Source organism: Eurosta solidaginis, chromosome 2 (genome assembly GCF_040869045.1).
Source record: "Eurosta solidaginis isolate ZX-2024a chromosome 2, ASM4086904v1, whole genome shotgun sequence".
Lineage (NCBI taxonomy): Eukaryota > Metazoa > Arthropoda > Insecta > Diptera > Tephritidae > Eurosta > Eurosta solidaginis.
In genome coordinates, this window is record NC_090320.1 from 279,048,888 (window position 1) to 279,065,956 (window position 17,069).

Here is a 17,069-nt window from a genome sequence, read left to right on the forward strand (position 1 = left end):
TGATTATACCCTTTTTTTATTTGATTTGATACATCAACTTCAGGTGTCGTACGATTTTGACATTTGTCCATCGAATTTACAAAAACAAAGTACATGGAATTTTTAATTATGTTTGTAGGTATAGGTATGTCACCATGCTGCCACCTTGTATCATTCCGCTATGGTTCGGTCAAACGTGTTGCGTACGACAAACGTCCGTACGTACGGCACACGTCGGTGGGTAATTGCCGCTTGATTTGTAATTGACTATCACTGTCTCATTCTGTATCTCTTTCTATCACCCGCTGAAGATAGGCGCCGCCATATTGAGCACCCTGTCAAAACGCTAAAAAGTAACCATATTGAACAGCCTGTCAGGCAGTTGACAGATAAGATATCACACTTAGTCAGCATTCTTAATGCTCAGAACTTTTTCATAAAGCTAATGTCAAAATGGGTTAGAGCGTTTTCGAAGCGGCAGCCGAAATAAGGTGATATTCTTCTCAGCAGTTCATAAGAACCATACAAGGTAGAAGCACGGGACAGCTGATTATAAACTTTTTTTATTTGATTTGATACATCAACGCCGGAACAGTACGATTTTGACATTTTTCCATCGAATTTACAAAACCAAAGTACATGGAACTTTTATTTATGTTTGTAGGTATGTCACCATGCTGCCACCTTGTATCGTTCCGCCATGGCTGCCGGGCAACGCACAAAATTTGCTTGATAGTTACCTAGCAACGTGTAGGTGTGTGCGTATCGGGCGATGTCGTGCTCACACGTATTTGTTGTCGGCTTCGCGTTGATGAAAATCAAAATTTTTAGATTTTTTCGCTTGACAGCTGGTCTATTTGATCGTGGCCGACGTCGTTGCCAAGCATTAATGTGTTAGTTTTGTGAGAACGTGCAATGCATTGTTTACTATATAGTTTGGCAGCTTAAGTAGAGGTTATGTTGCGAATAGAGTGGAAGGCAGTGGACTAGGCAGTCGAATGTCATATAATGAAGGAATGGTGTTCGGAGATTTTTCAAAGTTAAAAAAAAAAAATGATAAAAGCTTTAATATAAATAAAACTATTGTTTTAATAACAACAAAAACGCCATATATATTCTGTATACATAAATTTGTAAGGATTATCTCACTTTAAAATTTGAATTAAATAATCTACAGTTTTGTTTTGAAACTGAGTCGAGAACTGTGCGTGTGAATGTGCGAATTTTCACCGATCAGCTGTTAGTTGCGCTACTTGGTAAAATTTACAATGGTGCAATGAGCAAGATCGCGGAAGAAAAAGATTTTACGTTGCGGTTTATTGAAACCTACGAATGCTTACCAGCATTGTGGAATATAAAGTGTGAAGCATATTCCAACTTTGATGAAAAAAATAAGCAATATGATATTTTTTCATCAACCATTTTTTATTTTCTTTCTTTTTCTCCGCCAAAACAACTGCAGTTACAAGCAATAAAAAATCGTCATCCGATGACATGTTTACGTCGGCATGCTACGAATTTTCAATACAAATGGTGCTCGGTGCTTTCTGCTTGTGTGGTGGCCGGGAAAGCGACAATCACCCGAAACGCACACAACTACACGTTGCTATGGTAACCATCAAGTAAATTTTATGCGTTGCCCGGCAGCTATATGCTTTAATATTATCAGAGAGAATATTAACATAGAGACATTGCAGGGACGAAAAATAGTGTGAAGCAAGCTTCGCAAAACCTCTAGTAGGTCCAAGGCGAATTCATTACAGGTGGTGTTATCCCATCAGCTGATTGCTTCTTCTTAATAATTTTCCATACAACGCCTTGTACTGAAACATGTCAGTTAATCGAAATCAATGAAAATTTTCTTTTGACTTGACATTCTTCTGCACGGCGAATTGGTTGAATTCGCTTTGCCACCACCTGGTATAGATTCGCCTTGAGTAGGTCACATTCACCACTTACCACAGCAGAATTTGTAAACTACCACTGTCTGTATTTGTTATTTAATAATTATTTGTACACTTTTTATTCAGCTAATGTGTTCAGAATTTTAAATTTTACTCTCCAAAACTCGAATCAGTGTATTTCTGTGCTTAAATTATGTTACCAATTGTGTTAAAGTTTTTGGTGTGGTGGAAGTGACCCACTAGAATTTTGTTACGCTCTGCTGCTTTCCACCGAAGTTCGCGCATGCAACATCTTTATCTTCAAACATTTTTGATATTATGAGGGTATTTCTTAAAATAAAGAAGTGCTTTGAATTGGCTTAACTTTCACAGTTAAAACTTGTGTCAATGTGTACAAGACAAATTATTTATTTTTGTTTAAAACGAAATAAATTATTTTTTTTTTATGAAATTTGTCTTGAATTATTTTTAAAACATTGGACTTTTATGTTTAACTACTCGTATGAATTTACTAATATGTCGTCAATATAGACAAAAACAAAATCTAAACCTGAAAATACTTCGTTTATGAAACGTTGAAATGTTTGAGCACTGTTTCGTAATCTAAATGGCATTCGTACGAATTCAAACATTCCGAATGGAGTTGTTATAGCTGTTTTGTGAATATCTTCTTCTGCCATTGGTATTTGTTGATATGAACGAATGAAGTCAATTTTTGAAAATATCTTTTTATTTTTTAATCTATGTGAAAATCATTAATATGAGATAAGGGATACCTATCTGGTATTGTTATACAATTTAGTCGTCTGTAATCTCCACATGGTCTCCAGTCATTTGGAGAAGCGATGTGAGAGTTAGAAGGTCAACATATACCAGTTTTGACTAAAAATTCAAATTCATCTTTTGCTATTTTTAATTTTATAAGATCTAGACGACGAGGTTTAGAAAAAGGAGATACTTCTTTAATTTCTATTCGGTGAACTGTTTTATGGTGTACTTTTTCAGTATAATTAGGTTCACACGTAATAAGAGGAAGTTCATTTAAAATATATGTAAATATATTTTCTGAAATAGGAATCTTAAGAGAAAATATGTCGCAAAAACCAGGAGATCTAGAAACTTTTAATTTTGTTTTCAAATCTGTAATTTCTTTATTTTTAATATCTACTAAAATACCGAATTTTTCTAAAATTTTTGCACCAATAAATTATGTTTAAATTTTCGATGATACAAACATATATTATTATGATTTAATCGGGGATTGCCCGTATTGCTTTTTTTTTTTTTTGTTTTTTTTTTTTTTATTGGGAAAAACTTTACAACAACTAAGGCATGACGTAGCTGAATGCGTTTATAACCATTTCAACTATCGTAGGAGTGCGGGTTCGACTCCCACTTCCGGGAGAAAAGGCTTTGAAGAGATTTACAAGGTATAATCGAAACAGCTGTCGCCTTGTCCGTCCTGATGTCACGTTGTTTAAATTTTTCCCAAATTATTAAATATATTATTATCATTAGCCGTGTTTTTTTATACACGCGTCAACGCTTACGTTTGCGCGTGAAAAAAGCACCTATCCTCGCTTAGATAATGCTTCGGAGACCCATCTAGCGGCACTGGTTAAAAGCTAGCTACAGCCACAGGGTGTACCGAAAAGCGGAGACACAACCCTCTGATGGCCATAGGGTGATTTCCAATTTTTGTTCTGCGTGACATTTAGATCTGACGTTTGCACACATGCTTTACATTGTCGCAACGCATGCTTATTTGGGTTAGAGCAAAAAACGCCGGTTGTTTGCGTGCGCTAAAAAACGCAGTGCGGTTTTATTAGGTTGGCTTGTTAGTAGTACACATTTTATGAGCAGCAAAATCAGAGGTGTATTTAAAGTTTGACGCTTAGCAGTCCATATCCCTTCAAAAAACGCGAGTACTCTATAAATAATGTAAGGAATACTCCTTTGGGAGTATAGGACTGCTCCAAATCTAATCTGTATTCGTACAAAAAATGTGCTCCAATTAACATTGCGATGTCCTAGGAGAGGAGTAGGTGATCCCACTCTTGCTTTGTTTGTGAGTATTCCAAGTACTTTCACTGTAGTACTCCATGGAGAACCCACAGAGGATCATTGCCAAAGTACTCCAGAAAAACTACTCTATGGAGTACCTGCGGAATAGTACTCTCTAAACTGCTCCTGAAATATTACTCCATGGAGTACCTACAAGAGATTACTTGCGAAACTGCTCTCAAAATATTACTCCTTGGAATACTAGCAAAAGAGTACTCGTTAAACCACCCTCGATGGATTACCTAATGGAGTACCTACAGGAGATGTTTAAGAAAGTACTCTGAAAGCATTACTCCTTGCAGTAGTTATGGAAGAGTACTTTTAAAACCATCGCTAGAGAAGAATCCACCCAAAATAAAACATAAAATAAAAAATTATAAAAAAAATTATATTAGTTTTTTTATTCACACAAATGCTAAATAATACAAGAATATTCGTAGTATAAAATATAAAAGTTGTACTGCCCCTCTTCATTTACATTTATGTGTATATTGTTATAAGTAATTTGTATAAAATGCTTCAATTAAAAATTAACATAAGAAATTCAGTCATAAAGTTATTTAAATGGTAAATAACAAATATTTATTATCGAATATGAATACTAAATTTAACTGATAACTTTTATTTGGCTTAGGTTTTTCTCCTCATGACTTGTAATTATTAAAACTAAAAACAATATCACAAACTCATTCATAATGGCAATTAAACAAATAAATATGTTACTTTTGCTTTTTCTATTGCATATGGACATATTTAAATGTTAGCTTTTTTATTTGTTTCCTTTATTTTGCATACAAATTATGCGACTCTTTATATTTTATGGCAAAATCCTAAATTTGAAATTATAAAACCCAAATGCATTTACAAAGTTATTCAAACATAATATTCATTGTTCAACCATTTGAAAGTTCATTAAACTTCTATTTTCTTAAAACTATGTTTTTATAAATATATTTATATAAAGATCCTATCGAGTTAGATATAATTCCATTTATTCTTCCTTTTTGCATACTTTTTGGGGCATACTCATAAAAAGATATAATAATAATTAATTAATAAATTAATATAAATTCATTTGATTACAACTATTTTTAAACATTTATGCACAAAAAGTTTCTTTCGATTAAATTTAATTCTTTTTACTTTATTTCATTTTTTTTTTTGTGTAAAACGACGATGTTTAAAAACAAAAATATAAATGCATTTTCGAAGTTAATAAAGAATAATTATCACAATTCATTTGGTAAATTCATATAATTTCAATTACTTTCAATTATGCCTAAATTAATTAATTTTTTCTTTATTTCATATATATTTTTTGTTTTTTCTTTGTGTGAAACGACGAACCTTAAAATACATAAATGCTTTTTCGAACTTAATAAGAGTAGCTATCACAATTCATTTCATAAATTTTTATTATTTCATTTACTTAAACTATTTTTATACATATATGTACAACAAGGTAATTTTCGCTTAAATTTAATAAAATTTTTCTTTATTTCATATATTTTTGTGGTTTTTCTTGTTTAAAACGACGAAACTTAAGATAAAAACATAAATGCATTTTGGAAGTTATTAAAAAGTAACTATCACAATTCATTTGATAAATTATTATTATTTCATTTACTTAAAACGATTTTTATACAATTATATGCACAAACAGTTTTTATTCCTTAAATTTCATTTCTTTTTATTCATTTTTTTTATTTTTTTTCTTTGGGTTAAACGTCAAAATTTAAAATAAGAAACATAAATTCATTTTCGAAGTTAACAAAAAATATGTATCGCAATTCATTTGATAATTTAATATAACTTCATTTACTTAAAACTATTTTTATATACATATATTTACATATAGTGCTTATTCGTTTAAATCTATATTCTTAACTTTTTGTTTGTTGCTCCAAGCATGTCTAAAATGCCGTTTTTTTACTGCTTGAATTGCAAGCCTTAATTCCTTTTCTGCATTAGGAGAATGATGGCGAACTGCAACTGAAATAAATATAAAAATTTTTAATATATAAATTATAGATTTAGCAAATTCGGTTTATTTGTTCAATATCTATTCCGACATCTGAGTGGAAGATTACATACAAGATTGCAATCTCGAAAACTGGCCAGAAACACAAATATAAACATGTAGGAAAACGACCTATAAGCAATCGCAGTGATGGCATAACAGTATATGGACTGCAATATGAATCCCGCGGGCTCGATGCCCAGTCAAGGTGGAAAGAAGTTTTCCTAATTGCCATACAAAACATATTGAACATGTATGGGGGACCTACATAGCACCACTGGCACTACCAATAGCATTAACGTAGTGCCGCGCTTTGTTACCATTACTTTTTGACATTGTTTTCATTTGCAAGAAAATTTTGTACCTATCATTCGTTATTAAAATATTTGCATATCTTCGCAAGATTTTGTAGATCAAAGATTATGGACAAAAGTTGATACCTTCATAGGTTTGTGTTTTTGTCAATATTCAGTGTATGTTCGGCAGCGATTTAGTTTGGCACTTTAATTTGCACACAAAAGGGTGTCTCACCGAGAAATAGCATGGTTCCCGAAGCCGGTGTTGGATCGGCAGTGACTATGTGTACTCATCAAATCCGTAACTGAGTCGGTCAATTGCAAACGGGTGTGTCTGTTTTTGCCATTTCGACAAAATAGGTTAAAAGTTTCTGTATTTAAGTCTGTTTAGTATAAGCTAAGTATTATTGTTGAGGGGTCGACTGCTAATATTCTACCAAAAATATCGAGAGGTGTCAAACGACGCGTCTTGACATCAGTATTAATAATCCGAGGCGAAAAATAAAAATTTGAACTCGTTCAAAAGATATTAACGAAAAACCGAAAAAAGACCTGCGGGTACCTCCGAAACCGGGGGTGGGATCCATAGTATTTTTGCGCAGAATACCTTTCTGCGTTGGCGGCCTTTGGCCGCACTTATAAAAAATAACCCTGCGCTACGCCATGCCAAGTCCTGGTGTGTGGTAACCCACAATTTTTTTTGTGGGTACAAATACAACAACAACCACATGAAAATCGCCAACTTCAACTGAAAATATCTTCGGACAGAGATACAATTTTTCTTTTCCGCCTTGTTCTTGAGATTAATACGCGTCTTTTGACACTTCTCTCGATATTTTTGGTAGCGTATTAGCAGTCGACCCCTCAACTAGACTATTACCAGTGTAAATTTCTGAACATGAAGTTTGAGTGGAAATGCTGCTAATATGTCAGTGACGCCTTGCCGAGTTTTATTAAATCCTTGTAGTTGAACTTTCTGATCGGCCATCATTTCCAACATTACCTTGTTCTGACTTTCTGTTGTTGCTGGAAAATTACAGGAAAAATATATTTAGTAGCGATGATAGAGAAACTAGGCTATGCATAATCAAAATTACCTTGCAGATTCGCCATGTTTTCTTCTGAAAGTTTTTGCATATCCATGATTGCGGCAATTTGTTGATTTTGTGTTTCGATCATTTCTACAATATATGTATAATAGATTTAATTATTATCGGTTTTTATTAAGCTGTGCAGGACATAAGCATACCTTTAAATTGGATACACAAATCACACGGAGCTCTCTTTAGACGATCTGGAAACGATGATTAACAGTGCGATTTATATTAAAATAAGAAAAGACAATACTTACAATTTTGAAGATTATTTCCTACACGAGCTTTAAATATCTGCAATTTTGGTGGTTGGTTTTCCATTTTTTTTAACTATATGTATGTCTGTCTTCGGGTGTAGGTAGTATGTATTTGTATTTTATTTGGTAGATGTATGTAAATATTATGTTATGGTATTATATTTTTGAATTAAGTGTCGTATATATTGTAACGAATTTACTTGCAAATCCTCTTATTTGCAACCCTCTGCTAAGTTCGTAACGCTAAACTGTTGAATAAATAACTCCAATATTGAATAATTGAAAAATGGCGTTATTCACAATAACACTTATACTTTGCAACGAATAGCAAGCTTAATAACCAAACTGATTGATAGCTCAAATGAAACTCTACTATTCAAAATAATTCTCCTATAGCTCGTTAGATTGCGCTTAATCGAAATCTCAAATAAAACTGAATTACTTCTTACTCGTCAGCCCCGCTTTTATAGTTTACGCTGCATACTTCTAGGCTCTTCGATTTCCAGAAGTTACTAGTTAGTTTCGGCTACAAAATCGCCAGCCACAACTACGTGCACAAATTATTGCTCTCTCTTGTGACAACTCAGATAAGATATATGCATGTGTTTGTGCATTGCCGCTCCGCTGCTCGTATACGTACATATGTGTAGACGCAATTATTTATTCGTTTATGTAGATACATAATGATTGAATTATTGATGAGAATGTTTGTAGTTTACAGTATCTCGCGCACACATAGGCATATAAGTAAATGCATTTGTGTGTGACATCTTTCGGCTGCCTTATATATGTGTATACATGATTTGATTATTGACGTAAATACTGCTTATCATGGCCTTGGCATCGCCTTAGCGATGGTATAACTTAGTGATGTTAATATCCGTGACACTGCCCTCCACCTAAGTCTGATCGTCCCGATCAGGCAAATCTCTCGATCTAACGCGGCTAGCATCGCCAAATGTACCACTCTTCTACTCCGTGGTTTCTCAATGCTTTGTATGCGGTAGATGGTATCACTGATCTTCTTCACAACCTTGTATGGGCCTTCCAACTGCACCGAAATTTGGATGGAACACCTTTCCGGCGGTGAGGGTTGTATAGCAGTACCAAATCTCCCGCCAAGAACCCTTTCGAATTATTTTCCTTGTCGTACCTGTGTTTCATCTTACTACTCATTATCCTGGATCGTTCCCTCGCAATCTGTTTCTTGGCCAATGAAGAATTACTTCGCAGAGCTTTCGCTGGACGGATTTCCTTTGCATAATCAGTATCGTTCCGACGCTTCACAACAGTAGTGTGCCTTGGCTTGAAACCACCATTGCATTCTTTCTTGGTTTTGATTTGTTTGGCCCATTTGTTCCATCAACCTTTACCTTTGAATTTCGTGGCCTTCGTCGAGTCTTCTCCACCAGTACCCGATTACTGCTGAACCCTTTTTCCAAGTTAAGTGTCACATCTTGGTTCTCATAACGCATCACCCTTCTCTGCATACCGATCTTGATGTCATGGTCAACCAAGAAATCCACTCCCAATATAACTTCATCAACAATCTCCGCCACAACAAATTTGTGTAGAACCATGACCTTCCCAATCAATACTTCACATATCACTTCTCCCTGAACTTGGTTATACTCGCCAGTGACCGTACGCAACTTTGCTCCAGGTAACGGTTTTACTCTCCTGTTGACCAAGTCAGATCGGATCAAGGAATGAGATGCGCCCGTATCTACAGTCAGTACTCGTTCTTTGCCATCCACATTCCCTCTGACGGTAAGACTGCTCGATTTTCTACCAACTTGCGACACAGATATCACAGGGCATTCAATAGCTGGATCTAGCTCTCTACCTCTTACTCGCTCTTGCTCATCTCCTCCAGCTTTGCGTTTATGGCCACCCACATTGTTGGAACTATTAGGACCAAGATCGCAATGACGTGCAATGTGACCTGGGTTGCCGCACTTGAAACATTTAATAACTCCGGCATATACGTTTTCTGTTCTTCTAGTTGAGATGACATATACGTTTTCTGTTCTTCTAGTTGAGATGCCAGTTGAGATGTTATATCTGTCTTTTGCGATTCCAGTTGAGAAGCCACTGTCGATGTTTGAGCAGATATTGCAGCCAAAATCATGTTCAAGTCTGTGTTCGCCATTGTCTGCGGTGTTTCTTCCATTTTTGTTATTTCCCCGCCATCAAGATGAAAGTCATACTCTTCCACATCAATTCCTTCTGCTTCCATTGCCTCTCGTAGCCGTGCCTGAAGTTCAAGTTTAACGCCGCTTGTATTCAATCCACGGCTCCCCAACTCCTTCTTTAGTTGCTGGATCTTCAATTCACTGAACTTTGCCATGTCCTTGTTGTCCTCTGGAATTTATTCAACAATTCCTCTTCTGACACCAATTGTAACGAATTTACTTGCAAATCCTCTTATTTTCAACCCTCTGCTAAGTTCGTATCGCTAAACTGTTGAATAAATAACTCCAATATTGAATAATTGAAAAATGGCCTTTATTAAAGTACTTCACAATAACACTTATACTTTGCAACGAATAGCAAGCTTAATAACCAAACTGATTGATAGCTCAAATGAAACTCTACTATTCAAAATAATTCTGCTATAGCTCGTTAGATAGCGCTTAATCGAAATCTCAAATCAAACTGAATTACTTCTTACTCGTCTGCCACGCTTTTATAGTTTACGCTGCATACTTCTAGGCTCTTCGATTTCCAGAAGTTACTAGTTAGTTTCGGCTACAAAATCGCCAGCCACAACTACGTGCACAAATTATTGCACTCTCTTGTGACAACTCAGATAAGATATATGCATGTGTTTGCGCATTGCCGCTCCGCTGCTCGTATACGTACATATGTATGTGTAGACGCAATTATTTATTCGTTTATGTAGATACATAATGATTGAATTATTGATGTGAATGTTTGTAGTTTACAGTCTCTCGCGCACACATAGGCGTATAAGTAAATGCATCTGTGTGTGACATCTTTCGGCTGCCTTATATATGTGTATACATGATTTGATTATTGACGTAAATACTGCTTATCGTGGCCTTGGCATCGCCTTAGGGATGGTATAACTTAGTGATGTTAATATCCGTGACAATATGTTTAATAGTAACCGTGTAAAATTGGAATTAAAACAATTTGGTTTTCAAATGGTAAAGACAAATGTTTGCAACTAATGTTATTAGTATTATATACTTCCTCCATGTCTTCTACATTATCAGCAATACAAATGCTTATATGCTTCCTCCATGTCTTCTACATTATCAGCAATACAAATGCCTAATGCCGATAACGAGTCTACTGGCCATTGAAAAAATGATTGAATATTTTTGAAGCGGCGACCTATTGCAAAAATTTCTTTATTTTCATCACACTTGAATCCAGTTATTTTGATGGGTATGTAGGGATTTAAGAGGCACACATTATTAGGAGGTTTTATACTCAAGAAATAATTTTCAGATGTGAAGGTATAAATGATGCCATTTTTCTCGGTGATCCTTGAGGGTTTTGGATCGACTGTTAAACTTTTATAATTATTTCTATAAAATAATTGTTGTAAAATGTGAGACTTTTTGCGCACGTCTTTTTTAATAGCTTGCAACTGATTTTCAAAATCGTATGCCGAGAAGTTATAAAGCATGCCGTGCTGCCTGACACAATCACATATGTGAAGCAGTGCGTGTACATTGTATGTTACATTTTGTGATCCAAAAACTGATCCAAAATTTTTCACAAAAAGCTGTAATAAATCATCTGCTACTTCGATGTTATTCTCAAAATTTTTTGGACATGACAATAGCCTTATCGCACAGTTTAGGAGTAAAAAGGTATAGTAAAAATCAGCACCAACACAATCTTTTAAAACTACAACACCCGTGTATAAGAAAAATTGACGCAATTCTGTTGCTTTCCAGTTGCAAAGCTCTTCCAAACCACGGGGAAGTCTTGTGAACTCCTTTGGCATACATTTTTTTAATGTTATCAGTAAATTTGAGATATTTTCTCTATTTAGTTTCGAAACTTTTTGATTTAATTTATTTTTATTAAGTTTCGATAACATTTTTCTGGTTACCCCCAAATCAATGACATGCATGAGATCCAAGGGAACTTGACTGATCATATTTAAGCTTATATTTTCCCAAGGGGTTTTAGTATGCAAAAACTGTGGTTGATGATGGTTTTCATAATTACGTTGGGCAAAATCGTCGTCACTGATAATCTCCCCACTTGTGTGCTATAAATTTTATTTTTGGCCAGTTGAGTGCATTTTGAGCATCCATGTGCCGAAAAAGGGTGCGCTATACCACGAGCAAAAGCCTTCGCCGGTGCGTCACATATTAGCGCTCGTATCTTCAATGGAATTTATTTTCCATTGATTGTTAAGCCATTGTGCTGAAAATCCAGAATTTCTTCAACAAATTGGCTTAAATAATCGTTGATATCACTTGGCTTCGTTTTTCCTACATATATTCCAGCGGGGAATACCTTTATGTTTTTAATATTAACTATTTTAACTAGTATTGGCCAAAGTTGTAGGTTTGAACTTTCAGAAATTGGCAAGCCGTCTATATTTACATCACATATAATTTCATCGAAATTGCTTAAAATATGTGCTGCCTTCATCATATTTTGGTTGATTCCCAAATGTGAATATTGGCCAGGCTCTACAGATACTATATCTACGACAGCAGTACTTTTTTCTAAAAGCGTCGCAGGAGCAAGAGGTACATCTATATCATTATTTCTTAAAACCCTTAACAAATCCCTCATGTCCTCAACAGAAGTTCTAGTCCTTATATGCCACAGTCCTAAATCATTCATTAATTTTCGTCTTTTTGCATCCAAACTATAATCCGCAGATGGCGAAAAATTATCTTCTGGTGCTCTGCTACTAGAGCTGACCAATGCCATAACCTCTGATCCTGTGGCATAATTCGGAGTTTCAATTTGGAGCGTCGCATTTTCTCCATTTTTTAATCTACTCGCTAACTTTTCTCTCTCTATTTTCTGAATACGTCTTTTGTGACGTGCACTGTACTCCATATTTCACCTTTATAATTATGTATTTATTTATATTAATTATGTGTTTATTTTATTTTTCAACAATAAAATTATCTTTTAAATTAAATTCACTTAGATATTTAATTTCCGATATGTAAATTCCGACACAATTCGTCCTTGAAATATTTCTCTATACTATAGTATGTATACATAAAACCAGTTGCGCGGTTGCATTTTATCAGAGTTTCCATAGTAAAATTTTATTATCAGTTATTTGTATGCAATATTTTACTTTTGGAAACTCTGTTCGATCGTCATCGTGTCGTGATCACGGTCGTTAAAAAACGAGCAATGATCGGCTGATGGTGGTCCGCAAGCGCATTGCAAAGGAGTATTATTAGAGTACTCCAACCAGAAGAAAATGGAACACGTAATCCAACAATTTTTGCAGGGATAAAGTTTAAGCGTATAGACGTTTACGTGTAAAAAAAAAACGGCTATTATCAAAACTTCCAGATCTAGAAAAATTTCTCAATTTAGATCGATTTCTATCCCTAGATCTGGATTGAATTTTTAATTCATTAATATCGGTAGTAATTTGATTTAAATTTTTAAAAATTGTAGCAGTCAGTTAAATTTTTTACACATTGTGTAAGAACATTATTTTCAATACTAGATATTGAAGAAACTTTAGAAGAATGTGGTTTATTGATTAAATCAAAAATTTTGTCTGCAAGAAAAATTGTATCAGTAATATTTTGAATATTACTAGAAGTTAAGTGTTTTTGAATATCTTGTGGTAATTTTCTAATCCATAATTTAAAAAGTAATTCTTGAATAACAATAGATGTGGAACTTGTTAGTGAATTCATGTATCTAAAAAGTTGAATATAGTTGTTCTAATCTTTTCATTATGGTTTAGATAAAAACTATTTCTATTTTATTTGTTGAATCTAAATTTGACAAAAATTATTTACGTTATTTAAATTTTCTTTTTTTGAATAATTAAACAATTTTCTTTACCAAAGGTTTATACGATAAAACAAATAAAATATTAAAATTAATAAAGTACAAAATTATCAAGTCAAATTTAAGAATAATATAAACCCTACACGCGTCCAAAAATATCGAGAGTGGTGTCAAAAGACGCGTATTGAACTCCGACAACAATAATCCGAAGGCGAAAAATAATTATTTTAATTCGTTCAAATATCTCCGGACAAAATTAAAATTTTTCATTTCCGCCCTCGGATTATTGTTGGCGAGGTCAATACGCGTCTTTTGACACCTCTCCCGATATTTTTAGACGCGTATTAGCAGTCGACCCTTGTTCGAGGCTTTTACCAACAATAGCTGTGTTTTTTCACATCTATATACTAAAGGGCCCATTACTAATACTTAGCATAGACTTGACTTGACTTGGCGTAAACTTGGCAACTTAGCCGCGATTATACTCCACTTAGCGCATACAATTTGGAATCATAATCAGCGTTGAAATTTGTTTTAAATAAATGTCAATTTGTATGACAAAATGTCAAAATGAAATGGAACCAAACAAATGGCATCTCAAAATATAACCTCACTTAGAACTTACATAGAAAATCGAAATTCAACAGACTTCTAAGTCAAGTTAAGTGTTGCTAAAGCTGGAGACATTGGTGCTTTATCGGTAACCGTATCGGTAATCTTATAACAGCTGATTCGACCAACCTTATGAGAATCAATGCAATCGATTATTGGCGCCGCTAAGGTCGTAACCGTATCGTAGCCAACCAATTGGGGTTTCGTTTACCGTCGTAACGATAAACAGCTGATTACGTTAGGGATACGGATACAGCGATACGACATACGGCACCAATGACTCCGGCTTAAGTTTTGAATAATCAGTAACATGCAATGTTCATTTAACAGAACTGTAAGTGATAGCTCTCAAGTCAAGTCAAGTCTATGCTAAGTATCAGTAATGGGCCCTTAATTCTAATTTTCTTTAACAATTTGCGAGACCCCTGACAGATCGTTTGATCTTGTGGTCCACTGGAGTACTTACCATTATACTCCACTGTAATGCAGCAATGGACCAACTCATGTTTCTACACGAACATATTGTAAGCAGATCATTGATCGTTTTTAACGATTGTAATCACTACACGATGTTTATTGGACTGTGGGTACTCCATGGATTACTCTGATGTAATGCTGAGCTGGAGTATATGGCCCAGTCCTAGGACATCGCAATGTTAATTGGACTATATTTTTTGTATGAATTGTGGTTAATTATGGAACACTCGCTTGGTCCATAGCGAGTAATCCATACATGCATGCATGGAGTACTCGCAATTTTTAGATACGTAATCAAAAGATAAAGGAATTGGTAAAAAAGCAATGTATGTCGAACACAATTACCTAAATTGCAACTCACACTGAACACACCACACCGCTGTGACTGTGCACATTTCAAGCTGTCAAAGAATGCTTAATTTGACATTTGTAAATTTTGCTGTGTTGTGTTGGTGCATTGTTCATTGCAAAAGTAACCGAAATTTTATAAAACACCAATTTTCGTTTATACACATTTAACAATTATAAGGTAAATTAAATTTAGCACACTTTTTTAAAGTGCTTTAAATAAAATATCCAATTTTGTTTCGCAATTTCCCAACAGCATGGATCGTTTGTTACGTTTAGGTGGTGCAATGCCACAAGCGCCACCACCAACAGATGCGCCTGTTGTCGATACAGCCGAACAAGTATATATATCGTCGTTAGCATTATTGAAAATGTTAAAACATGGACGTGCTGGTGTACCAATGGAAGTAATGGGTTTAATGTTGGGAGAATTTGTTGATGATTACACCGTACAGGTGATCGATGTATTTGCTATGCCACAAACGGGGACTGGTGTTTCTGTCGAAGCTGTCGATCCAGTATTTCAAGCTAAAATGTTGGATATGTTAAAACAGACTGGGCGTCCCGAAATGGTTGTGGGCTGGTACCACTCACATCCTGGTTTCGGTTGTTGGTTATCAGGTGTTGATATTAATACACAACAATCCTTTGAAGCATTATCTGAACGTGCAGTGGCCGTTGTAGTTGATCCTATACAATCGGTTAAAGGTAAAGTTGTTATCGATGCTTTCCGTCTTATCAACCCGAATATGCTTGTTTTGGGGCAAGAGCCACGACAGACCACATCAAATTTAGGGCATTTACAAAAACCTTCAGTACAAGCATTAATACATGGTCTAAATCGGCATTACTATTCGATTAGTATTAATTATCGTAAAAATGAATTAGAACAAAAAATGCTTTTAAATTTGCACAAAAAATCGTGGAAAGATGGTCTGACATTGGCGGATTATAATGAACATTGTTCAATAAATGAAAGTACTGTGCAGGAGATGCTCGAGTTAGCTAAGAACTACAATAAAGTAAGTTAACATACGTCTTTATACTTTTTAAATTTGTAATTGTTCGTAGTATATAAATTCATTGCTCATTCTTTTTACTTGTTCTTAGTCTCTGGAAGATGAAGAGAAAATGACACCCGAACAATTGGCAATCAAAAATGTTGGTAAACAAGATCCTAAACGGCATTTGGAAGAGAAAGTGGACAAAGTCATGCAAAATAATATTGTACAATGTCTTGGCGCTATGCTTGATACGATCGTCTTTAAGTGAGCTAACAATTTGAAGAGCGATGCATTTGACTTAAATTCTATAATATAATATAAAACTAGGAACTGAACTTGATACATAAAGAGTCCAGTAAAGAATCCATTAATGTATTTTTAATATAATAAAAAAAATGAAATGCTTTTGTATTTCAGCAAAGCAAAATCAAGTGAGTATTATTCCAATTCCAATACTACAATAACGCATATCGCACATCTAGATCAATAGGAAGCTAACTCAAAAATCTGATATTTGGAATTATGTGTACATCCGTGCTTCCCAATACAATACCTACGGAATTGTAGGCTCGACTTGATAATACTTTCACTGTTCAGCGAGAAAATACTTTGCAAAAAACAAATATTAATAATAATAGGCGTTCGCGTTTTCTGAACGTAGGGATTTTTTGAAATGATCGCTGTTTGATCTGGGTGTGCGATATATTTATATATTTAAAAAAAGGCTATATATATTTCGCAATTTATAAAACAAAGGCAAACCACAGTTTCATCAATCATAAGGGCCCAGTGGGTTGATATCTTAATAGGAGAGTAAAGTTCACACAGCGGAAGTTTCGAAGTGTTATAAAATCGTTTCCTAACCAGATTATTATCTGTAAAAGGTTAAACAACTAGTAAAACTCACAAAACTTTCGGAAAGTTTTTACGGCTACAGAACCAATAACAATTTGGAGCATAACAGATTCAACCTATCAAAATCATAAAAAGCAAACCTGCTTGAATCCTGTAAATTTCTTTTCT

General features: G+C 34.5%; 2 protein-coding genes across 7 annotated transcripts; one reads left to right on the forward strand and one right to left on the reverse strand.

Moving 5' to 3' along the window:
- Positions 1 to 4,419: 4,419 nt before the first annotated feature.
- On the reverse strand, positions 4,420 to 12,816 carry LOC137241022 (uncharacterized). Of its 5 annotated transcripts, XM_067768168.1 has the most exons (7): positions 12,686 to 12,816; positions 7,615 to 7,862; positions 7,513 to 7,557; positions 7,361 to 7,444; positions 7,144 to 7,289; positions 6,499 to 6,597; positions 4,420 to 5,939 (listed from the first exon to the last, which is right to left on the reverse strand). In XM_067768168.1, exons 2-6 carry the CDS (start codon positions 7,676 to 7,678, stop codon positions 6,544 to 6,546), a joined length of 393 nt encoding a protein of 130 aa, XP_067624269.1. In that variant the 5' UTR covers positions 7,679 to 7,862; positions 12,686 to 12,816; the 3' UTR covers positions 4,420 to 5,939; positions 6,499 to 6,543. The 5 variants fall into 3 exon arrangements, 3 of the variants coding, with proteins under 3 accessions (XP_067624269.1, XP_067624268.1, XP_067624270.1); XR_010949887.1 differs by having other exon boundaries at positions 7,615 to 12,795; XR_010949886.1 differs by lacking the exon at positions 6,499 to 6,597 and having other exon boundaries at positions 7,615 to 12,795.
- Rpn11 (regulatory particle non-ATPase 11) lies at positions 6,399 to 16,473 on the forward strand. Of its 2 annotated transcripts, none has more exons than XM_067768166.1 (3): positions 6,399 to 6,591; positions 15,299 to 16,064; positions 16,153 to 16,473. In XM_067768166.1, exons 2-3 carry the CDS (start codon positions 15,300 to 15,302, stop codon positions 16,312 to 16,314), a joined length of 927 nt encoding a protein of 308 aa, XP_067624267.1. In that variant the 5' UTR covers positions 6,399 to 6,591; position 15,299; the 3' UTR covers positions 16,315 to 16,473. The 2 variants fall into 2 exon arrangements, with proteins under 2 accessions (XP_067624267.1, XP_067624266.1); XM_067768165.1 differs by lacking the exon at positions 6,399 to 6,591 and adding an exon at positions 15,068 to 15,223.
- The last annotated feature ends 596 nt before the right edge of the window (positions 16,474 to 17,069 follow it).